At 36.9% G+C, this 26,420-nt stretch overlaps 1 protein-coding gene across 1 annotated transcript in view; it reads left to right on the top strand.

Moving 5' to 3' along the window:
* Vps36 (vacuolar protein sorting 36) overlaps positions 1-26,420 on the top strand; it is a 136,900-nt gene that overhangs the window by 70,281 nt on the left and 40,199 nt on the right. The window contains exons 7-8 of the mRNA XM_090390358.1: positions 2,300-2,377; positions 10,669-10,803. Of these exons, the coding sequence (XP_090246484.1) occupies positions 2,300-2,377; positions 10,669-10,803 (213 nt within the window). The remainder of the gene's footprint in view (positions 1-2,299; positions 2,378-10,668; positions 10,804-26,420) is intronic.

The raw sequence follows: 26,420 nt of genomic DNA on the forward strand, positions 1-26,420 counted from the left end.
TGGTTTAGTGAACACTATCTACTATTTCCACAGTCTATTAAATTGAAGTCTGTTAATATAAGAATTTACTGTAGGTAGTTTGGAGGTAAGTTCTGCAAATATAAAGTATTTGCTAAATAAATATAGTATTTGCTATATTGTAAAACAAAACACTAATTTACAATTCATCAAAAAATAATTACTTATGCAATAAACAATCGTCATTTTTCCATAGCTGGCATGGTTTATTTTGAATTTTAAGCTCCTATTTTGAATGGGAATAGGGTTAAGTACCATGATTAATTGATACTATACTACCATATTTGCAATGGATATGGTAGTATAATCTTCAAATATTTTTAATAAAATGTTAAAAGAATTAATGGCAATGTCCTGATGTACTTATAAAAAAAATTAAGCTTTTAAGTTTATTATGGAAAACTATATTTTTGCATAAAAGATATACATATTGATAATATGATTGTAAGGAATACAACACCAGCAAAAAAAACAAAACTTCCAATAATTTGCCCAAAATTTCCTTAAATTTATTTATTTATTTTTATGAAAGCCCCAAACACGAGAGGTATTAGAACCTATAGCACTTAGTACCGTGCTTGGGTTGGAGCTTGAGAAGACGAAAGAAGATATTTGTTGACATTAGACTTGAATTTCTGTAGACTGTAATTTTCAGGAAATATGTATGAAGGAAGGCTGTTCCAGAAAACAGCAGTTGAATGAATAAACGAGGAAGATGAAAAGTTGGTTCTGTGGGCTTGAAGTTGGACAGTAAATGAATGTTGGCTGGTGGCGGCACATGTTCGGACTGTTTTGAAAGAGAGAGCGGGAATTATAGAAGCCAATTCAGAAGAACAGTGCCCATGGAAGTATCTGTAGAAGGGACGTGCAGCAGAAACAGTACACCTATGAGACAGGGGGTGGAGAGACTCGGTTAGAGATGAGTCATTAATTAACCTAACTGCCCTCTTCTGAATGGAATCTAGAAGCCTGAGAGAGGTTTTGGGGGCACCGCCCCAGATGTGGGAACAGTATTCCACGGTAGGGTAGATTTGCGATTTGTACAGAGTGAACAGCTGTTTGGAAGAAAGTAACGCCGAAAGCGAAAGAGAAAACCAAGTTTTTTAGATGCAGAGGAAGCAATATTTGTAATGTGCTTGTTCCAAGAGAGATCAGAAGTCCTAGAAATCGGAGTGTCACCAAAGATAAGCATAAGAGCAAAAGAATCCTTTTTGCGAGATATAAGACAAGACTGAGTTTTAGAAGGATTGAAATCAACTAAGTTGTCTTTGCCCCATTGGTGAATTACCTGGAGATCGACATTTAAGGAATTGGTAGCAGATATTCGAGAAATTGAAGCTGTTTGAGCAGGGCAAGGTTTCTCGAACTGGAAAGTGGAATGCAATGCACTATCATTGGCAAACCTATGGATAGGATTTCCAGTCAATGGAAGAAGGTCATTAATATACAAAAGGAAAAGAGTAGGGGACACCAGCATTAGTGGAGAAGTTAGAAGACAGAGCCATCACCCTCAGTGAGCGATCAGAGAGAAAACTGGATAACCAATTACAAAAAACAGTTGGCAAACCATAAGATGGAAGCTTGTTTAGAAGACCTTTATGCCAAACATGATTGAAAGCCTTTGAGACGTGAAGAGCAACTGCTTGTGTTTCACCGAACTTTTCCATTGAATTTGTCCATAAATGCGTAACATAAGCTAGATTATCACCAGTGTATCAACACCAATGGATCCATACTGGCAATCGTTGATCAGACGGAAGGTTTCTAGGTAGTTTAATAGTTGGCGGTTAATTGATTTCTCCATTACTTTAGAAAGAGTAGAAGTAATTGCAATGGGACGATAATTGGGTGGGAGGGATTTGTCACCCTTTTTAAACTACCCACCTCCACAACATTAGATGGAAGTTTATTCCAATATTTGATTACTCTTTGGCTAAATTAAAAATCTCTACGCATCCATTCTGCGACTATCCTTTTCCGATTTAAATTTATGCCTTCTTGTGTCTTTCATCTCAGAAAGGTTAAAGATGCCATCAGCATTTAGTTTACTTAAACCTCTCCTGTAGAAAATCACATTTTTAAATTGTATTTTTTACCTTTTGTCTTTATGTATTGTGTTTTAACTTATGTAACTCCACTTATGTATTGTTTTTAAAATTAATGCATGTAATAAGGTGAGCTAGAAAAATTCCACTCACAAAGTTTGGTGCTAGTCCATCCCTGCTCATTAGTGTTGAAATGTGAATATAAAATATTGGGTAATAGTAGTATATTTATGTAGGCAAAAGAAATGGTTTCGCTGGCAAAAAGTGTTTCTCAGAAAATTAGAGAAAAGACAGGTGACATATCAGAAGATGAGGTATGTAACTGAATTTGATTATTTTGAATATGTGAATGATGGATTGAAAGTTATCAAAATATTATAGCTTTTTAAATGAATATCATGTAAGTAGTTCAATTGAAGCTTTTTAGCTCAGGCTTACAATGATTATAAGATGTTAAAGAACTATTATAAACTTCTCACATTTTTCCCTCAAAAAAATGGTGGCAACCATTTTAACTTGATGATGGCATCAGCTAGACAGAAGGAATGTTGTCTGAATATAAGATTATAGTGGTAAAAAGGCCTTGTGTATAGGAAATAAGCATATTACAAAATCAGTCTTGACACAAATGATGAAACTGAAGAAATAAAGCTTTTACAAATAAAATGTATATACAGCTTTAACACAAAAGATTAAAAGTGATAAAAACAAACTCACAGAAATTACAAGTGATAAAACATAACCTGATAGAATAAATGAAAAGCTATAAAAAACACTGTACACATCTAGTAGCCTTCAGAGTAGTTTTTGCCCTCTGCAAACTATGGGAAGATCAGTATGATAGATCATTACTGTATAACAGAAAACACTTGATCATAAAGAATATGACAATGATTGGTGATTGTGAATGGGATTTTAAAAATAAATATGAAATGGGCTGAGGACCAAAAACATAGCCAAAGTTAAAAAGAAGAGGGAGATAGGAAACAGGGACAGGGAAAAATGGAGTAAAATAAAGAAAGGGGGGAAAGAAAAGAAAAGAAATTGCCCATCAGTAAGGCTCTGTGAAAACAGGTTGATCCACACTAGCCACATCAAAAGATGATTGCTACTGTTTTCTTGCTGCATGATTATACACATTTGTCTGCTGACTTTAAAGTTAGCAGACATATACTGTTTATATAACATTCTTGTTCATTCAAAGCATACATCATTCCCTGCTAAAGAAAAGCGTTTTCCTAAGTAAACATATTTGTTTATTACAAAATTCACTTAATATGTATTAAAAGTTTGATTTTATACCATGAGAAATAAATTGTTATTTTTTATGGTTAATCTGGCAGCAGGCACAACAATAGTAACAAAAAGGACACATGGAACATGACAGATCCCTATTTTTTTTAATTTATTATTTTTATTCTGCTTACAGTATACTGGTGCTTGACCTTTTATGAATGGCTTGCATTAATTATTCCATGTAACTTTTTATTTGTTAATTAAAATTTTCTAAATTTAAGAGTTGTGTTTTTTACATATTTTCAGTGAAACAAAACTTTTATTAGTTCTGCTAAAACTAAGAAAAAACATCATAAACAAAATATAAGCATGACTGCATTAGTTACTTCCATTTTCCAGTTTATAAAGTCAACAAGGGCATGAAATTTAAAATTAAATTTTTGTGCCCTTATTTCTGTTTACACTGAAAGGACAGAATTCATGGGATACCTGGTTCATGGGCAACGCGACACTGTCAATCCTCTCACTAGTGGACAAACACACCGCTTGACAGGTGTACAGGTACACTGCATTCACGTAGACAGTAATGTGATGTCAGTATGGATAAACGTCGTGAATTAACCGACTTTGAAAGAGGGATGATAATGGGTGCCCGATGCATGGGTTACTCTGTCACGGAGTGGTACAGAAATTGCAATATCCCCATTTGACAGTATTAAGAGCGTATCGGGAATATGCCATTTCCAGAATAACATCTCATCGTGGACAGCGCTGTGGGTGGAGAAAGGTGGTGGATGAACTTGGCTGTCGATGTCTCTCTCATTGTTTCAGCCAACTGGAGAGCGACAGTGGCATAAACGACAGCTGCCTTCAACGAGGAAGGTGTCAGAAACATCTCCATCAAGACCATCAGACTATAATTCACCGCAATAGGTTATGGGAGCCGCTGACCTACCCCCATTGCTAACACCACGACACAGGACTCTATGCCTCTAAGGCGAAAGAACATTGGATGATTGGAGACGGGTCTCCTGGTCTGATGAGTCCTATTTCGAGCGGTGGGAGGGTGCGTATCTGGTGGAAACCACATGAAGCTATGCACCCATCATGTCAGCAAGGAACTGTTCAGGCAGGTGGACATCAGTAATGGTTTGGGGCGTGTTCAACTGGCACATGTTGGGCTAACTATGTCTAGACTCATTTCTGAACGGTCCAGGTTATGTGTCCCTCTTTGCAGACCATCTAGATCCCTTCATGGTCATCGTGCACTCACAGGGCAATGGACTCTTCCAGCAGGACAATGCACTTCCCCACAGAGCCGTGGTGACTAGAACATAGTTCAAAGAGCATTCCGCAGATTTTATCACCATGGAATAGCCTCCCGATTCACTGGGCATGAATCCTGTGGAAAGGTCCATTCGAGCTTTGGATCCTCCACCCAGGAATGAGATGGAATTATGGACAGTGGTGCAGCATGCATCGATGGAAATACCTGTGGAACTCTTTTGTGAACTAGTGGACTCAGTGCCTTGCTGCGTGACTGTCCTTATCTGGGCAAAAGGTGGGCCTACCCATTACTAGGTAGGTATCCTGTGATTTCTATCCACTCAGTGTATATATTACTTTTATAAACAGAAATATATAGCATCTTTTATTAATTCTGCTGAAAAAAAAAAAGTATAAACACAAAACTGTTAGGCACTTCCATTTTCAATTCGATAAAACTGCGAAGCACACAGAATTTCAAAATTATGTATGTGCAGTTTTTTCTACTTAGAATTTTGTTTCCTGCTGGAAGAAGTCTATGGACTGTAATGGAATCCCAACAGAAATTAAAAAAAAATTCTGTTGGGATTCATTACAGTCCAAATTAATTTTGGGTTGTTTGATTACTAAAGAACTCATTTTTAAACAATATTTATCAATTATGTTTAAAAATATATATAAAAAAAGAAATATTTCAATATAAATGTATAAAATATAAAAAAAGGTTAAATTTTTACTCTCTGGAGTTTTTGAGCACAACATATGATCTAGCTTAAGAATTTGCAATGTTTTTTTTTTTTTTACAAAAAAATGGCATCTTTTCCTTGTGCCTTATTTCAGTTTTGCAGTAATTTCACTACTTGTTCCAGCTTCTTTGCATCTCTTTTCCTTCACATCACAAGAAATGTTTGTTGTTTGTGATTGCCTTTTCACTTTATCATGCATTAGATCTAATGCTAAATACTCCAGAAAAAGCTCTCCTACTAATTTATTGCTTTCTTTTGCAATATTTGGAACAAACAATATTTGTAAATTTATCCCTGCTACATTTAGCATAGAGTAGAAAATCGCCAGACCATTGTCTCGTGATTCTGTTAACATTGTGTTGCACATAATTCATCCACTATGTCTACTTTCTTTGGTATCATTATAAAAAGATATATGATTTTATCGCCTGTTGAAGTCATGTGCATGCTGGATGCAAGAATAACACACTTTGGGGGGGGGGGATGGGATGTAACATTTTCCTCAAATCTAAAATAGCCTCTAATTCTTTTCTCTGTTCTTTGTGTTCACAAATTAACTTCTTACATTAATGTGTTTTGCTCTTAGAATTCTCAAATGTTCATACATCACTGAAGATATCATCAGTAATATATTTTTTTCAGGTAAATAAATGGTAATAATAATCAATAGAACTATTTTTATATAATAAATCAAACGTGAAAACAAATAGCATATCAGAAAATTCTATAGTTTTAGATAAAAAAACAGAAAAAGTGGAGTACTTATTCACTTCACAGAACTCTCAAAACTCTACACAAAAATAATTACAAGAAGAGATGCAGGGAATAAATTGCCCAGAGTTTTCATGTGTTTTCAGCTAATTATTCTTCAGAAGCCCTGAAACATCCTTTCAAGGCTGAGATGATTCTATATTTTCAGTGTTGGGGAGTATAACTAGCAGGTATCCTTGAACTAGAACAGCAGTTGTTTGATGTGCAATCAAAATATAAATGTGAAACACATTTGTCTACTTGTGGGCGATTGTGAGCCAACAGAAGTGTGCTTAACTTTCATCAAAATTTTTCATTCTTGGTTATTGAGAGTGGATAGAAGAATGACTTCAGAAAAAGGAATATTTTTTACCTCCCAGTATCACCAGTTTTATGGTGGCACTGGGAGATTAATCAAGACAACCTCAAGAGAGCATGTATTTTGGTATATGATATGCTGCTATATTTTCAGTGTTGGGGAGTATAACTAGCAGGTATCCTTGAACTAGAACAGCAGTTGTTTGATGTGCAATCAAAATATAAATGTGAAACACATTTGTCTACTTGTGGGCGATTGTGAGCCAACAGAAGTGTGCTTAACTTTCATCAAAATTTTTCATTCTTGGTTATTGAGAGTGGATAGAAGAATGACTTCAGAAAAAGGAATATTTTTTACCTCCCAGTATCACCAGTTTTATGGTGGCACTGGGAGATTAATCAAGACAACCTCAAGAGAGCATGTATTTTGGTATATGATATGCTGCTAAATCGAAATGTCTTGGAATCTATTGTAATGTTGTTATCGCTTGTAACAGTATTGTATCATAATTTTGATGTTATTTGTGTAATTATTAACTGCTTCACAAAGAGTGACTTTGAAGAAAATACTGAAAAACATACTCCAGCAAATGAATGTGATAAAAATATTGAGGGATAGGAAAGCTTAGAAGTTGCACATGGATTTTGTTGTAGAATTGGAGGATTTTGAGGTGGATGACAATGTTGCTACTTCATCAATATAATCATCCACCACAAGAGTGCTGACAACCAGCGAAGTTAAGTTTTTGTTAACACTGATGATGAAAGTGAAAGAGAAGTACACAGACGGCCTTCTAAAAAGATGCCTTAAATGTATTGAATGTGTAAGAGAATGTGATGATAGCTCGTGTATATATATACAGTAGTCCCTCGATTTAACAGACAAAAAATCCTAAAGGAAAAATATAGAACTTTATTTTTATTATTCGCAAATAGTGCACGCTAAATGGTTGGGTCAATGAGTCAGCATTATCTTCTAATGCATCCGGTGTTGGGCTTGGGGTATTACCTCATCTACATTAGGGAAGGGATTAATAGAGGGGGGAGTGATTAGCCTTCCAGGGGCAATTCATCCTGTTCTGTTGTTTCTGTTTTGGTTGTTTTTGCATTTTGTATAATTGTGATTTTTACATATTTTATAATAAATATGTAATATTTGTCTATCATTATGGCCTGGCAGAATAAAGAAGTAAAGCGTAAACGTGTTAACTCGAGTGTTGCACAAAAATTAGAACTGATTGAGAAGCTTGAAGGTGGTGTAACCGTTGCATGTGTGTGCGAAATTTATAGAATCAAAAAGCAGTTTGACATTCACAAAAAAAAAAAAAAAAAAAACTTAAGGAGTTTGCATTAAAATAGTGTAGATGGTTGTTCCAAGACTACCTCTACAGTTGGTAGTAGAAACATATGAAAGTGGCCGAAAATAAAAACCTAGAGGAAGCAGTGTACAAGTGGTTTGTTTAGCAGTGCTCAAATGGTGTTGTTAGAGGTGTTGAGTTAAAGTCAGCTGCTGAAAGGCTTACTAAGCATATGGGCCTAAAATTTTAGGGGAGTGGTGGATGGCTGTGGTGTTTTCGGAAGTGCCACGGCATTGTTAATAAAAGAACCTGTGGTGAATCTTTAGGTGCAGATGAACAAGTTGAAGCTTTCAGAAAATATCTAAATGACCTCATTAAAAATGAGGGCCTCATTTTATCACAGCTTTATAATGCTGACGAGTCTGGGCTTTTTTATCGTGCCATTCCTGAAAATACCCAGGCTTACAAGCATGAAGCAAGCACCCCTGGTCATAAGCTAAATAAGGAGTGAATTTCAGTTTTATTTTGTGCAAATGCTGATGGCTTGCATCGGCTTAAGCCTATGGTAGTTGGTAGGGCAAAAAAACCTTGTGCTTTAAAGGATTTAATGAACCAGTTACTGGTGATATATTCCCACTCAAAAAATGCATGGTTTACAATGGATATTTTCTGTGACTGGTTCTCATTTTATTCATGATGTGTGACATTATCAGATGTGCTGAAAATTCCTTCTCATGAAATAAAGGCTGTTTTACTGCTAGTTTATGCACCTGCTCGCCCTAATGCTGAGGTTAGTTAGCAGGGATGGTAGAATTAAATGTTTTTCTGCCTCCTAATACTATTTCACTGATACAGTCCATGGATCAGGGTGTAATCATTGCATGTAAGAGGTATAAGAAGAAGAAGAAGAAGAGATGGTTGTTTTGGAAGAAACAGAAGAAAATACAAAAGGCACCAGGACACTACAAAATTTACATTCATACAACATCAGATCTGCTGTGTTGAACTTAGTAGCTGTGTGGAAAGATATGAAGCTTACTACCTTAGCCAATGCTTGGAAGAAGTTGTACGACAGAACCTGAAATGGACTTTGAGGGAGTTGAGGTGTTTAATTTTTGGGACACTTCTGAGGGCTGGCGACAAAAATGCAATTGAGAATGATGTGGATCAGTGGCTTGAAAATGATGGTGATTCGGGCTATCAAATTTTCTTCATGGAGAACAAAAGGACGATGATGATGACAAAGATGAAGAATCAGTTGCACCTCATCCTAATTTGTCTTTTATAAGACAACATTGGATGACGTCACACATTATATTGAATCATCATCAGATCCTGATGTGCTTCCTTATTATGAATATTTTAGAGAATTTCGATCTACAGTAATAAGGAAGCAGCACCAAGGTGTAAGGCAACTGTAGCTGATGATTTCTTCAAGGCCACTTCATCAAAGGACCTGTTTCACCAGAACCCTCTACCAGCAAGTATTATGTATGTTTATTTATTTTATTTTTTTTTGTTTTTTATTCAATGGAGTTTAAGAATTTTAAAGTATTTTTAAAATTTTTTCCCCTCTAAAATGGATTTAAATGAAAAAACTAATGTTCACATTGAAAACAACTTTGTGTGAGCTTTAAGAAAAAAAAAAAATTAAAAAAAGTGTTGGTAACGCTCCATTAGTTACATTGTATAGTTTTTGACATGTTTAATTAAAATAAAGTTTGGTTCCTGTTGTAAATTTATTTTTATATTTTTAACAGATGTTTTAATGGCGTGTATAAATTACTCAAGGTACATTATAATATTTTATTCATACATATACATTATAATAACATTTTAATACATTCTGTACATTGTAAGTTCATTTAATATATGTTTTTAAAATACATTCGATTTAACGGACTTTTGGCGATAGCAAACACCCCTTTCCCTAATTAGTCCATTAAATCAAGGGCCTATTGTCTATATATATATCATTAGAAAGTGGTCCACTTTTGAAGTGTTTGGTAGACTTCATTATTACAAACCCTGTTATTGCAAAACCTGAAAATTTAGGTTCCTTGAACTTTGTATTAATGAGATTCTACTATATGTAATGAGGAATAGACATTATCATATATACATTGTCAAACATACATAACAACAAAACAGTACTGTGTATTTTATGTGCACATTCCGCTGTATAAAATGAACTCAATGCTTTAAGTTGTCATTGTAAATAAGTAAAAACAAACAGAAATGATATATCAGTTTGTTTTTACTTTTTATTCTCTGAAAAATAATGTTTAAGTATGGAGAATTAGATTTATCTCAGAATGTCTTTTATAATGGAGCAAAGAATAAGTAAAATTTTCTGATAATACTGGATTACTAAAGAAAAAAGGTATTAATATAACAATGCTTTGTTTTTATTAGCTATCAAAAGATAATTTACAAATGAAAATGGAATACTAGCATTAATTGAACAAGCATAGCATAAGTGATGTTTGCCATGTGCAGGACTGTGATTGTTTTTATTTTTTGACAGTATTTTTGAATTTCTAATACAATTAATAATGCATGTTGAAATATGAGTTGTATCATTCTGGAACATAATATTTTATTTCAACTTAATGATATGTGCCATCAACCTGATAATAGGTTAAGAAAGATTGATATTGTTTTTTTTTTTTTTTATCAGCAATGCTTTTTTCATTGAATAGTTGTTTTGAAGAGCAATCGTTTAAACTTAAGATAAATTATCTAAATATGTAACATGCAATGTTTCATAGAACCAAACATGCTACAGTGGTCACCTGCTACATTTTAAGGTATTTATTTATTTGTTTGTTTGTTTGGTATAGTAAAAAAAAAAAATCAAGCTTTTGTGCATATTCAGATTTTCTTGAATTGATTTTATTTTTATAATATGTTGACCAAAGTAGGAAGTAGACTAATTTATTTTATATTTAACATATACAGTGAATGTAATAAATAGTACATACGTTTTAGACAGTCCAGTTTAAGGCACACTTATTGAGCCTAGGAGTTGATGATCCAGTTACAAAAGAAACTCATGGGACTGGAAATGCATACCATTCAGAACTTGCAAAGCAGCTTGCAGAAGTTTTAGAACAGCCACTCCAAGTAAGAGAAATTCTTTAATTATGATTTTTTTCTTTTTCATTAAATCCTTCTTATAACTACATTTTTTGTGCCAATAAACCTTTAGACTTCAAAGAAGTGAAGTCAATTATGTAAAAAGTATTATTCATCTTGATTTATTTAAGTTTTATTGGCAATAATTTTTATGTATCGGGAGGGGGCGACAATCTGATAATTTTCAAATTTTGGTGTGTTTTATAGCACACAAAATTTGAAACTACATATCTTGCTTATGCAGTATGGTAGCCATCTGAAGAGAATATCCCATTTCATATAATCTTCTTTGCTCTATGTAAACAATAACAAAGATTTCAAATACAACTGGGGTAAGGCTGTAGATGATTATTATATGTATTATGTGGGAAAAGAAAAACAAGTAACCTGAAACTTTAAACAAACAGAGCATTAACTCGTGCCTGGTGTCACAATATTCTTCAACAAAAGCCAAATACAGTAGACTCTCGAAAAAGTTCCTGGATAATCGATTTCCCGGTTAATCCAAAAATACACCAAGTCCCCGACATACGTAAGAGATACATTCTAGGACTCCTTATGTAAGTAGAGTTTTATGTAACTAACTCAGAAATGACTAATAAAATATTGCTACTATATACCTGATATGCCAAAATTTCAAAAACCACATAATATCCACATAAGAAGAAGAATGAAGAAAAACAGTTATATATTTTTAATTAGTCCAATTAAAAACTTTTAATTAAAAATCTGGGGACAGCAGTGAAGCTGCCAGAGTGCCACATAAGAAAAGAAAACATAAAAGGAAGGAAAAAATGCATGTTATTGTACAGTAAAAACTGATTTGTAGTTCGTAGCCTTGGTTATTATAGTTAGCTTCATTGGTGGCGATCGCTTCAACGCTTTTCATATTGTCTTTCTGCTTTATTATTGTGTTCACCGTTGCCACTGACAAATCCGAATTCTGTGCGATACTTGTTAATATTTGGCCATTTTCATACATCCTTATTATTTTAATTTTCTAATCCAAATTGATCACTTTCCTTTTCTTGGTAGATTTACTAGTAGCGCTGTCATTTATTCTCTTAGTCGACACCATGATAACAGTAGGTGCCTCCGTAGCCAGGTGGGCAGGAGCGGCAGTGCATAGTACACGCTTCTTGATTAGACCGAGGTTCGAGCCCATGACTACCAAATACGGAAGATGCGGAAAGGTCAGGGAATGACCACCGCATATCCCTGGAGCAATATGGCCTTAGTTGCTAATGCTCCTAAAAACCAAACAACAACGACATGATAACAGTCAAAATTAAATTTTCTGAAAAGAACTTCACAGGGTTAAGGTGAAAACTCACTATTACACCCCACGCGAGCTTACATTTTACTAAAGCACATTTCTGGAGGTCACTGCCATAAAACAATAAAAACAACTTGCAGTTTCCGGGTTACTGGGCTTTTCTGTTAGTACAGTTCATAATAAATGGGTAGTAAACTTGATCTTATTGCATTTACGATAATACCGATAGCTGGAATTCTGTGGGTTTTTACGTTATTATGGTGAAATCTTCAGTCATATAAAAAAATATATAAATAACGTAACATAAATCTGGAACTGCATAAGTCGGGGACTTACTGTATTAAAAAATGCTCAGCAACTTACATAAAAAATATGGCAATAGATAAAAAACGAGAAAGCTTACCACACATTACTCAGTTGTCTAATACGAGAGTAGTGCATATTGGACACGCATTTATTTTTTACGATGTTGATTTTAAAAATAAAACTTCCCTTTATTTTTTACAAGGTTGTGTATGGTTTGGTCACCAACATTGGATGCACCATTTTAAAACTTTTGAATAATTTCAAGTTTTTGTTTAATTGGAAGCACAACTCTTGCATTTGCCCGTCATTTTTGCGATTTCTAAACAAAAAAAACAATACGTACTATAAAAAAAATTCTGACTTCCCAGACATAAATACCGAAACAAAATTTGTCCTTTAGCAGTGCGATGGAACATAACAATTGACACAACGCCCTGAAACAAACTAAACATTTAATCTTTTTTTTTTTTTTTAGCTGCGGGCGTGAAGCTGCGGAGATTGCAAGATAATAATTATAATGCTGATTCTTGTCACTTATTTACGACTTGCAAAACATCTGTTTATACCTATTCTAGTTATGACTTGAATTTTATGATTTCTGGTTGGTTTTTTTTTTTTTTTTTTAATTTGGAGTCGAAGTGTCCCGGTTAATGCAACCCTGGTAAATCGAGAGTCTGCTGTAGTTGCAAAGATGATGATGACAAGTAACCTTACAGGTTTACAGGTTATCATGTGCAATTTCTGTATGAAAACCATAAAGAAATCACTTCAGAAACTTCTGCTGTATAAATTTGACTATATTTAGGAAAGTAGCAAAAATTTGAGATTTTTTTTGTCATTGATTAATGGTTAACTTGGGACATTATTTTTGAGGGTCAAGTGCAAAGTGTGTTAGTTGTCTGATGGCACCAGGGGTTCCCCCATCTCCGCATTGTGTACTCTGTATAGGCCAGAGATTTAAAAAATGTGTGGGAGAGTGGATGGATGTGTAGTGTTGTGTACTGTTGTTATTGTGACTATTTAGCCATTGGGACCCACTGTTACAGCACTTGGCCCTGGGGAGGCAAGTCAGGTACCCAGTAGATTTTATTTTTTACTCTGGCAGGCCCTGCCACCTAGTTTCCAAAGATTTCAGTGGCAAGGACCTGTGTGAAAAAAAAAAGGGGGGAGGTTAATGCTAGAATATAAAAGGCCAAGAGAGGTTTATGTAAGTGCAGATTAAATTTGGACATTATTAATTGATAAATTATGTGGGGTGTACACTGGCGAGTTAGTCAGAGTCACCCCCCTTCTTCCACCCATGCCCCACTGGGTGGAAGAAGGGGGTGGAAAGGGGGGAGGATGGAGACTACAAGAAAACCAGGCGAGAGTGCTACGCTTGATTGCCAATGTGGCTTGTGGCAGCAAAGCTGCTGATGTCTCCAATGTCTGGATTTTGGAGTCTTGCGTGGGATCAGGTCCCATCCGGGATTTGTGGTCACTTCCTTGTTTCTTCTAATTATGGTGACAATTTGGTGGATTTCATTTCATGGGATGCAGTCCAGTCCATGGTTGTTCTTCTTTTATGTTGTCGCATATTCAGGATCCAGACATGTTAATATACTTGGGACAGAGTCCCATCCAGGGTTTGCTGTGACTTCCTTGTTGTCTCATTACGTTGTAGAGCCAGTTTAGTGCACTGTCTTTCCTGGTACATTGTCCTGTCCGTGATCATTGTTCATATGCGTTGTAGCATTGTAGCAATCTAGCTGCCTGATGATTTAGAAGTCTTGTGACAAGCAAGAGCTGTTGTCGATTATTATTTCAGTCAGTATGGATTTTCATTGTGGCTTTGCTTAGTTATACTAACAGAGGTTTTGGGGATGTAAATAGAGGCATCCTCAAAGAAACAATGGAAATGAATCCATCAGGTGAGTGTGGTCCAAGGATTAGGGGTTAAAGTACACTGGATAAGAGAACCCAGTTTAGACCAGGAAGTCAGTGATCTGCCATGATGACTTGAGGATTTCTCTTGAAGGAAGTTGCCCAGGTGTTGATGTTTCCAAAGTCATAATCAAAATTGTTGATTCTCAACCTAATTTTTTTTTTTTTTTTTTTTTTGAGAGTCATTGGTCAGGTTACATGCCACTACAACCAAGTAAACTGTATTCAGCCCTTCAGGAAACATTAATTCCTGTTCCTTGTTCAAATTTAGCCAGTATATTCCTGGCCAACTTGCCTGAGCAGATTAGCTTTTCCTTTGTTCAACTCATGTGGAAACTGTCTTGCATATGTTCTTTACACTGAATTTATTAGGCGCCTCCGTAGCCAGGTGGGAAGGAGCAGCAGTGCGTAGCACACGCTTCTTGATTAGACCGGGGTTCGAGCCCGTCACCACCAAATACGGAGAATGTGGAAAGGTCAAGGAACGATCACCGCATATCCCGGAGCAATATGGCCTTAGTTGCTAATGCTCCTAAAAACCAAAAAAACAACAAACAAACAACTGAATTTATTCCTAGTACACATGTGTATGAACTGCTAACATAAAGTAGAGTGAATTTAACACGTGGCTTGTGAAAGGAGAGGAGGAGGAGTGAACACAGGATAAGTTCACATGTGTTTCACTTGGAGCAACAGTATTTTCAAGGTTCCTTTTGCTGTTCCCCTCCACAAATTCTATGCCTCATTGAAAGGTCACAGATTTGCAATGATTGAGGAAAGTATTCAGAACACAACAAAAGAACTATTAGCAATCACAAAGGAAGGTTATCAGGAGTGCAATCAAAGGGTACAGAAACATTGGAATCAGCATATAGTATCATGGAGACAACTTCAAAGGAGATCCATCCAAATAGCTGGTAAGGTATGTCATTTCTCAAATATTAGTTCCATCCCTTAACTTTTTGATCAGACCTCATAAACAAATCCATTACATAAGCCAGGTTCTTATGGGAGTGACAGTCTGTAAACAACAATAAACTCAATAAAATAGCACAATCAAAGTGCATGTGAAGACGAACAAATGCTTTTCCATATGATAAACAAACATTAAGTTCAAAAGAAGCAGTATGATTACGTGTAAAATTCACAAAAATTTTATCACTATAATTGGTTAACAATTAGCATAACTTCAGTTAGCACATGTTCTAACTGAAGTTATGCTTTTTTATTTATTTATTTTTTTCAGTGACAGTGTACAGGGATTTTTTTGTGTAAATTTAAATTTTAGTGGTTTTACTTCTTGTTTTGTTTTAAATTTGTGAAAAGGATATTGTCCTAAATAAACATAATCATATCTGATATATTACACAAGCTACCCTCATATAACACCGTACTTCTACAATATGGTTTCGCTCTAACGCGGTTTAGCGAATTGGGGCAAACCTCGCATAACATGGTAATTTTGAGCTTTTGTGGAGGGGGAACCCTGCTGTTATGTTAGATGTAATTTTTAAACATTTACATTCTTTTTTGTTAATCCCCGCTGTTGACTCACTAGTCGTTATGCAAAAAAAATTTTTTGGGAACTCCCCATGTCAGGTTCAATGCTATTGAACTTGTGCTTGTTTGAGACCATAAAAAATTGTAACTTCAAAGAGTGCAGTTCAGTCAGGTATGAAGTTTTCTGAGCAGTGCAGACAGTCTACCAGAGCAGTTCATGAGGCTTTGTCAATGATATACGGTAATTTTGCTGGACGTTTGTTCCAGCAATCAACTACCCTCTACCAACTACCCTCTGGCTAAAGGCAAGTTTCTGCATAGTTATTTTATAACTGTCTTTCCTTAAATTGAATTTATGCCCTGTCAGGTTTGTAAGAGGAAGAATCCCATCAGAATTGAGCCTGCTCAACCCATTCAAAGCCTTTTACGCCTCAGTCAGATCACCTCACTGGTGCCCAGTCTCCAGATGCTGCAATTTGCAGAAATTAAGCCTTTCTCGGTAAGACCACCCTTTTCTTCCCCTCACTAATTTTGTTGCCCTTCTTTGCACTCGCTCAAGCAACTCTACATCCTTCTTAAAATGAGGCCTCCAGACCTGTACACAGTACTCAAGGCATGGCCTGACCATTGCCTTATACAAAGGGATAATCACCTCCTTTTCCGCCGGCCGGGCTAGCCAGGTAGGTAAAGTGCATGCCTGGCAACCCAAAGGTCGCGGGTTCGAATCCCGCCTCGGGCTTGGATCAAAAGTACTGTAAAAACCTTGGGAGGTGCACTATGGCCACAGAAGCCGATGCGCCAACAACTACCAAAAAAAAAAAAAAAAAACCTCCTTTTCCCTACTAGCAAAATTCCTGTATATCATTGACATTACTCCATGACCTGCTCTTGCAGCCTGTCTGCATTGCTCAGAAAACTTCATATCTAACTGCACAATTACTCCCACGTTAGCCGACCGGGCTAGCCAGGTGAGTAAAATGCCTGCCTGGCAACCCAAAGGTCGCGGGTTCGATTCCCGCTTCGGGCTTGGATCAAAGTACTGCAAAAACCTTGGGAGGTGCATTATGGCCACAGAAGCCTATGTGCCAACAACTACAAAAAGAAAAAAAAACTCCCACGTCTTTTTCATTTTCTACCACCCTAAATGTAGTACCACACAGTTGGTAAGTTTCTCTGGGATTACTTCTACCCATATGCAGTACTGTGCATTTGTCACTGTTAAACTTTAGTTGCCACTTCTCAATCCATCTACCCAAATTTTCTAGATCCTGTTGCAGTAGCACACTGCCATTACTGTCATTAACAACCCTGCCAACCTTTGTATCATCTGCCTGATATACCTTCATCAATATTATTGATAAATATACAAAACAACAGCGGGCCCAACAATGAACCCTGTTGGACTCCACTAATAACATCAGTCCACGAAGAGCAGCGTCCATTGATTACCACTCTGTCTTCTCCCACTCAACCACCTTTTTATCCATTGTAGCAACTTTACTTTAATACCATACTGCTCCAATTTGTACAGTAGTCTTCCATGTGCAACAGTGTCAAAAATTTCCTGAAATCCAAATATATGATATCAAAATTATTTTTTGCATCTAGTTCCTTTGTAACTACATCATAGTATCCAATACAATTTGTCAGAGAAGATTTTCCCTTAACAAACCCATGCTGTCTGAATTATTTCTGCAGTCTTGTCTATATGATCCTTAATCCTGTAATTACTTTTGTCACCCTTAGATCCCCCTTTGTGAATTGGGGATGCATTTGCACATCTCCAGTCCAAGGGGATTAAACCTGAGTCCAAGGATGCTCTCATAATTATGGCTAAGGGCTTGCTTACTTCCTTTGCCACCTCCTTTAATATAACTGGATAGATCCCATCCAACCCATGTGCCTTTCTTATGTTTAACTTCAACAATTTCTCTTCCACTTTTCTCAGTTATTACAAAATCATTAAGCACCCTGTTACAGTTTGATAAACTTCTAGCATTTCCCGCCCTTAATAACACCTCATGTGTGAATGTAGATGCAAAATACTCATTAAGATTATTAAGTATCTGAGCAGGATCATTAACAGTTCAACCATCGATTTCAAGTGGACTAATCTGATTCATTTCCTTCCTTCTAGAGTTTATATAACTAAAGAAGTCCTTGCTCTTTTTCTTAGCATCCTTTGCCATAGATTTCTCGTAATCTGCCTTCGCTTGCCTAACTTCCTTTGTGACTTGATTACAGACTTAGCTAATAACTATCATAGGTTTCTGTGTCGCCTGATAATTTATATGCTTCCCATGCATTTTCTTCTCTGCCATGAGTCTCATTAGTTCACCTGACAGGCGCCTCCGTAGCCAGGTGGGAAGGAGCAGCAGTGTGTAGCACACGCTTCTTGATTAGACTGGAGTTCGAGCCCATCACCACCAAATACGGAGGATGCGGAAAGGTCAGGGAATGACCACCGCATATCCCGGAGCAATATGGCCTTAGTTGCTAATGCTCCTAAAAACCAAATAACAAACAAACAAACAGTTCACCTGACATCCATTTAGGCCTAAACATTGAATAGTATTTTTGTATGAAAAACCTAGTAGCTTCCAAGATTAATTCCTTAAATGCTTTCCATTTAGAATTTGCTGTTGGTAACATCATCAGTTGGCCCCACTGTATAGAATTAAAAAAATCTCTGAGACCACTGTAGTTACCATTACAAAAGCAAAAACCGTTCCCTTTACCCCTAATGGTAGTTACACCCTTGAGAAAATCTCACATCAGTACACTACACTGTGATAACTGCCATCTAGTGATTCCTTTATCTGCAGATTCTTGATGCATGAATAATCACTGATGATAATCCACAAAAGTCTTCCTAGTGTGCAAGTGACCAACCCACAAGTTCCAGTCAATATCTGGGAAATTAAAATCCCCCATTATTAGACAATCTGACTTACTGATCAACTCTATTTCTCTGTACAGTTGTTTGTTGTACTCATCAGAGTCATTAGGCCTATAACACACTCCTACTCTCATTTTTGCTTTCCCAGTGCTTACATTCCACCAAATTGACTCAATATTGCACTGACCATCTATGTCAACTGGATGCACTTCCTTAGATTGTGTGTTTCTTAACTAACAGCATAAACCCCTCCCCCCTGTCTATCCTTTCTGTACACATTGTACTCCCCAAATTCCAATTCTGCACTGCTTATATCTGTGTGACACCACATCTCGGATATCCCAACAATATCTGCCTTTGATGTCTTGACCAGCACTTCAAATTCATGAAATTTATTTACTATACTCCTAGCATTGGTGTACATGCAAGTATACATGCTCTTATTCTTAGTTACCCTAACACAGCCCGTGTATTTATTTTTTCCGTGATAGTAGTAGTAGTGGCATGTGATGCAAGAAAGCAAGTGTTTGAGCTTATGCAGCATCAGCCAAAAAAAAAAAAAAAAAAAAAATCACACCATTCCCTCCAAATGCCTGTCCAGTTTCTCCTTAAATTTATTCAACCTATCAACTTCCACAACGACAGATGGAAGTTTGTTCCAGCAATTAATCACCCCCTGGCTAAAGGCAAATTTCTGCACATCTATTCTACATCTGTCCTTTCTTAATTTGAATTTATGCCTCCCCTTAGGTTCGTAATCTGAACAAGTGGAAAGATCCCATCAGAATTCAGCGTGCTCAACCCATTCAAGGCCTTATACACCTCAATCAGATCACCTCACAGGTGCCTAGTCTCCAGCTGCTGCAATTTGCAGAACTTAAGCCTCTCTTGGTAAGAGGATCCCTTCATTCCCCTCACCAATCTTTTTGCCCTTCTCTTTACACGCTCAAGTAAATTTACATCCTTCCTAAAATGAGGTCTCCAGACCTGTACGCAGTACTCAAGGTGTGGCCTGACCATTGCAGAGGGACAATCACCTCCTTTTCCCTGCTAGCAAAATTCCTATATATCATTGACAAAACCCCATGACCTGCCCTGGCAGCCTGTCTGCATTGCTCAGAAAACTTCATATCTGACTGCACAATTACTCCCAGGTCTTTTTCATTTTCTACCACCTTAAGTGTAATACCACACAGTTGGTATGTTTCTCTGGGGTTACTTCTACCCATATGCAGTACTTTGCATTTGTCACGGTTAAACTTCAGTTGCCAATTCTTAGCCCATCTGCCCAAATTTTCTAGATCCTGTTGCAGTAGCACACTGGCATTGCTGTCATTAACAACCCTGCCAACCTTTGTATCATCTGCAAACTTCGACATTAAGCCTGATATACCTTCATCAATATCATTGATAAATATACAAAACAACAGTGGACCCAACACCGAATCCTGTGGGACTCCACTAATAACATTAGTCAACGAAAAACAGCACCCACTGATTACCGCCCTGTGTCTTCTCCTACTTAACCATCCTTTTATCCATTGTAGCAACTTACCCTTAATACCATTCTGCTCCAATTTGAACAATAATCTTCCATGCGCAACAGTGTCAAAAGCTTTCTTGAAATCCAAATATATGATATCAAAATTATTTTTTGCATCCATTTCCTTTGTAACCACATCATAATATCCTATCGAATTTGTCAGACAAGACTTTCCCTTAAAAAACCCATGCTGTATCTGAATTATTTCTGCAGTCTTGTCTAGATGATCCTGCAATGCATCTTTAACCAGTGACTCCATTATTTTACCCGGAACAGAAGTTAAACTAACTGGTCTGTAATTACTCGTGTCACCCTTTGATCCCCCCCCCCTTTGTGAATTGGGGATACATTTGCACATCTCCAGTCCATGGGAACCTCCCCTGAGTCCAAGGATGCTTTCATAATTATGGCTAAGGGTTTGCTTAGTTGCTTTGCTGCCTCGTTTAATATAACTGGATAGATCCCATCCACCCCAGGTGCTTTTCTTATGTTTAACTTCAACAATTTCTCCTCCACTTTGCTCTCAGTTATTACAAAATCATTAAGTATCCTGCTAAAATTTGATAACCTTCTGACATTTTCAAACCTTAATAATTCCTCGTGTGTGAATGTAGATGCAAAATACTCATTCAGTTTGTTTGCTGTCTGAGCAGGATCATCAACAGTCGAACCATCGATGTCAAGTGGACCAATCAGATTCATCCCCTTCCTTTTAGAGTTTATATAAGTAAAGATATCCTTGCTGTTTTTCTTAGCATCTTTTGCCAAAGATTTCTCGTAATCTGCCTTTGCCTGCCTAACCTCCTTTGTGACCCGATTACAGACTAGCTTATATCTGCCATAGGCTTCTGAGTCACTTGATAATTTATATGCATCCCATGCATTTTTCTTCTCTGTTACAAGTCTCATTAGTTTATTTGATAACCATTTAGGCCTAATCCTTGAACAATATTTCTTAATAGGTACTTTAAGGACTGGTGTGATGACTCACACCAGTCCCTGAAAACCCCAGCATCCCACCTTCCAATCTAATAGAAGCAGTGAAAGAATCACTTGCACCTCTGCCTGTGGCTACTGTTAATCTTTTCGTCTGTGAATCCATTTAGCATGTGCAAGTGAGATGTCAGATATTGTGTGGCCTGCTGGGGACAAGTAAATGGGACAAGTAAATACAAGGGACAAGTAAATACAAGGGCTGTGTTAGGGTTACTAAAAGCAAAATCAGGTGCATATATACTTGCTTGTACACTAATCCTAGGAGTATAGTAAACATTGATGAATTTTAAGTACTGCTGTAGTAGGTATATTGGAAATGTGGTGCTAATTAGACATAAGGCATGTGGAATTTGAATACAGTTAGTCCAGCGTGTACGGGAATGAGAGCCAGGACAGGAGGGGGGAAAGAAGTAAAGTTCTAGGTTAAGAGCACATAGAAATCTAATGCAGTACACCCAGATAATATGATGGCCAGTGCATGGTTGAGTTAGTTTGATGTGAAATAATCCCTGGGAAAACTAAAATGAGAGTAGGAACCTGCTGTAATACATGTGTATAAAAGCAACTGTACAGACAGATAAAAGTGGGCCAGTAGATCAAATATTGAGTGGAACTTATGGTTTGGTCACTCACACAGTTGCAGAAATTTTCTGGATGTATTCAATTACTGTTTTCTTCAGCAGCATGTTAGAGAAGCAACAAGAGAAAGCCATACTTTTGATCTGATTGTCGGCATTCACACATCATTCATAAAGAATATCCAGATCAAGGAAGGATTAGGTGTCGAGCACTAATATATAGTGATGTGGTATCTACTTAAAGATTTAACTATTCACAAGGGTAAACTTCATAGAGGTCTAGTCTTCATACTTTACTGCATACAGTTCTGGAGGCCTCATTTTTAGAATGTAGATCTGCTGTAACAGGTGCAGAGAAGGACAATGAGCTTGCTGAGGTGAACAAAAGGGTGCTCTAACCAAGACATTTTTCAGTTCTGCAAATTGCAGTGTCTGGAGAATAGGCATCTGTGAGATGATCTGACTGAGGTATTTAAGACTTTGGATTGAGCAAGCTCAGTGCTGATGGCTGTCTTCCTCTTTCTCAGACTACATCCATGAGAGGGCATAAATTCAAATTGAAGGATGGTTAGATGATAGCTGAATGGAAGTGTCTTCAGTCAGCAGGAGCAAACTGTTGTTGTTAGAACAAACTTCCATCTGTTGTTATGGAAGTGGGTACTTTGAATAAATTTAAGGAAGAACTAGACAAACCATTAGAGGGGTTTGCATCATTTGCCGCTGCTAATACTAAAGGGAAGGGCTTTTTCTTTCATAGCGGTGACTATAGTGGTCTCAGACAATTTTTAAATTCTATTCAGTTGGACCAATTGATGATATTACCCACAACAAATTCTAAATGGAAAGCACTGAGTTCCGGAAATAATCACAGAAGCTACTAGGCTTTTTCTACCGACAAAGAGATATTATTCAAGGTTTAGACCTAAACGGATATCATATGAACTAACAAGGATAAATGGCAGAGAAGAAAAATGGGTGGGATGATTATAAATTAACAAGCAATATAGATATGTACAATAAGTACAAAGTAAGGAATTTGCAGAACTCCTCGGTTCTAGTCTCAAAAATCTTCTAGCACGTGGGACATTTTTTTTTTTCATGGTACAGACACAGAGAACGAGAATTAGTCCCCTAGTTTTCTGAGAGTGATTCTATGATTTTTTGTAGTAATATAAATGACTTAATGAACTATTTAGGAATTAATTACAATTCTACACAGTGGATACTTTTTACTGACTCATGAAAGAGTCTCAAAGTTGTGTTGCTCCACATTGGAAATAAATATGGGTCAATTCCAATAGCTTACTCTGTGCATTTGTAAGAAAAATATAACAACTTGAAGAAGTTGTTGACAAATATTAAGTATGAAGATCGTGGTTGATTGGTCTGTGCTCACTTTAAAGTGATAGACAAAAAATGCCTTGCATTTTTTGTGTAGCCAGAAAAGTTAAACAAGACACCTGGTATTAATAGTGACCTTTCCAGTTATATTAAAATGAAGCAGCAAAAAAGGTAAGCAAATCTTTTGCCACGACTATTAGAGAATACTTGGATTCAGGGGAGGTTCCCTGAATTAGATTAGAGGTGTGCAAATCTCTCATGTTCAGAAAGGAGATCAAAGGTGACATGAGCAATTATAGATCTGTAAACATGACTTCTGTTTCAGGAATAATAATGGAGTCAGTGGTTAAAAAAGCCTTGCAGGATCATCTTAAGAGGAATGGAACTAGGTGGAAATTGGCATGAAGTTAAGCGATAATCCTGTCTGACAAATGGGATTAGCTGTTGTGATGCAGTAAGAGTGGAAGTTGATGGAAACAATAATTTTGACATCATATACAATTGGACCTCTCTTTAACAAACTTCCATATAGTAAATTTTTTTGATGTCTCCTTAGTCGTTACATTGAAAATAGTTTCTATACAACGAAGAAAATTTCCATATAATGAACTGATTTTGAGAGACCTGGGTACACACTGTTTGCACCTCTGGCCTTTAGACAATAGAGCTGATGCTTTAGAAAGCACGAATTAAGAGCTAAAAGGATTAAGAATTAATCACTTTAGTTTTTAAGAGCTAAAGGGTCTAATTCTTAAGAGCACGAATTAAGAGCTAAAACATTCCACAATTTAGTGGTGCCTGTAAAACCTATACACCCACCGCTGCTGTATCGAGAAGCCACATTAATCAACTGCTATCAATGTCCACAGCCATTCACTTTGCTCAACCTGTCTTCTACTGTAAGCATCCTATTAGAGAATTAGGAAAGAGCGATTTTCCTTTATCCGGGAAATTCATCTGTTGTTTTGCAGAAATGAGTTATCCACACTTTCACTAAATTTCATATGTGTCTGTTTACATGGTATGTACAAGTGGATCCTGAAGCAATTGTGTTTTAGCTGCTGTGCAAGTAACCTTCCAACATTCACACATGAGGAGTTATTAAGGTTTGAAAATGCCACAAGGGTATCAAATTGTAGCAGGTGCTTAATGATTTTGTAATAACTGAGAGCAAAGTGGAGGAGAAATTGTTGAAGTTAAACATAAGAAAGGAACCTGGAGTGGATGGGATCTATACAGTTATATTAAAGGAGGCGGCAAAGGAATTAAGCAAACCCTTAGCCATAATTATGAGAGCATCCTTGGACTCAGGGGAGGTTCCCATGGACTGGAGATGTGCAAATGTATCCCCAATTCACAAAGGGGGGGGGGGATCAAAGGGTGACACGAGTAATTACAGACCAGTTAGTTTAACTTCTGTTCCGGGTAAAATAATGGAGTCACTGGTTAAAGATGCATTGCAGGATCATCTAGACAAGACCGCAGCAATAATTCAGACACGTATGGGAAAGTCTTGTCTGACAAATTCGATTGGATACTATGATGTGGTAACAAAGGAACTGGATGCAAAAACTAATTTTGATATCATATATTTGGATTTCAGGAAAGCTTTTGACACTGTTGCACATGGAAGACTACTATACAAATTGCAGCAGAATGGTATTAAGGGTAAGTTGCTACAATGGATAAAAAGGTGGTTGAGTGGGTGGTAATCAATGGGCGCTACTCTTCGTGGACTAATGTTATTAGTGGAGTTCAACAAGGTTTGGTATTGGACCCACTGCTGTTTTGTATATTTATCAATGATATTGATGAAGGTATATCGCTTAGTGTTGAAGTTTGCAGATGATACAAAGGTTGGCAGGGTTGTTAATAACAGTAATGGCAGTGTGCTACTGCAACAGGATCTAGAAAATTTAGGCAGATGAGCTGAGAAGTGGCAACTGAAGTTTAACATTGACAAATGCAAAGTACTGCACATGGGTAGAAGTAATCCCAGAGGAACGTATCAACCGTGTGGTACTACACGTAGGGCGATAGAAAATGAAAAAGACCTGGGAGTAATTGTGCAGTCAGATATGAAGTTTTCTGAGCAATGCAGACAGGCTGAAAGAGCAGGTCATGGGGTTTTGTCAATGATATACAGGAATTTTGCTAGCAGGGAAAAGGAGGTGATTATCCCTTTGTATAAGGCGATGGTCAGGCCATGCCTTGAGTACTGTGTACAGGACTGCAGGCCTCATTTTAGGAAGGATGTAGATTTGCTTGAGCATGTACAGAGAAGGGTAACAAGATTGGTGAGGGGAATGAAGGGATTCTCTAACCAAGAGAGGCTTAAGTTCTGCAAATTGCAGCGGCTGGAGACCAGGCACCTGTGAGGTGATCTGATTGAGGTGTATAAGGCCTTGAATGGGTTGAGCATGCTGAATTCTGATGGGATTCTTCCACTTGCTCAGATTACGAACTTGAGGGGGCATAAATTCAAATTGAGCAAAGACAGTTGTAGAATAGGTTTGTGGAAATTTGCCTTTAGCCAGCAGGTGGTTAATTGCTGGAACAAACTTCCATCTGTCGTGGAAGTTGATAGCTTAAATAAATTTGAGGAACTGGACAAACATTTAGAGGGAATGGTTGTGTGAATTTTTTTTTTTTGGCTGATGCTGCATATGCTTGCTTTCTTGCATCACATGCTTCTATTACTATTACATCTAAGAGGAAATCCTTGAGTGTAGTGGAAAAGTGTAAGTGCTTAATAGTGTAGATCGGGGAGTTAAAAAAAAAAAAAAAATGCTTTCAAATTTGGTATCCTTTCCGGTAGTGTGTCAACTATTCTGAAACTGTTTGAAGAAATGGGACCCACTCAGATGCGTGAGAAATTATGCCTGTATGAAGATGTAGATGAAGCCATTTTTAAGTGGGCGAAGGTGATTCAAGACCAAAACATGCCAATATCAGGGCCATTAATAAAAGAAAAGGCTATGGAATATGCATCTTTTCTGGGGCATAAAACAAGCCAGTTCTGGTTACCTGGACAAATTTAAAACGGCATGACTTACTCAAAAAAGTTGTTTCTGGTAAAATTGGGGTTGTAATTGAAGAAGACTGCGCCCATTGGAAAGAAACAGTTTAGAAATTGACTATGAGCCCAAAGACATATTCAACGTTGACGAAACAGGTCTATTTTTTAAATGTTTGCTGAAAAGACACTGACCTTTAAAGGTGATAACTGTTTAGGTGGTAAAA

Source organism: Mastigoproctus giganteus, chromosome 2, assembly GCF_048544385.1.
Source record: "Mastigoproctus giganteus isolate SK-2022 chromosome 2, ASM4854438v1, whole genome shotgun sequence".
NCBI classification, from domain to species: Eukaryota; Metazoa; Arthropoda; class Arachnida; order Uropygi; family Thelyphonidae; genus Mastigoproctus; species Mastigoproctus giganteus.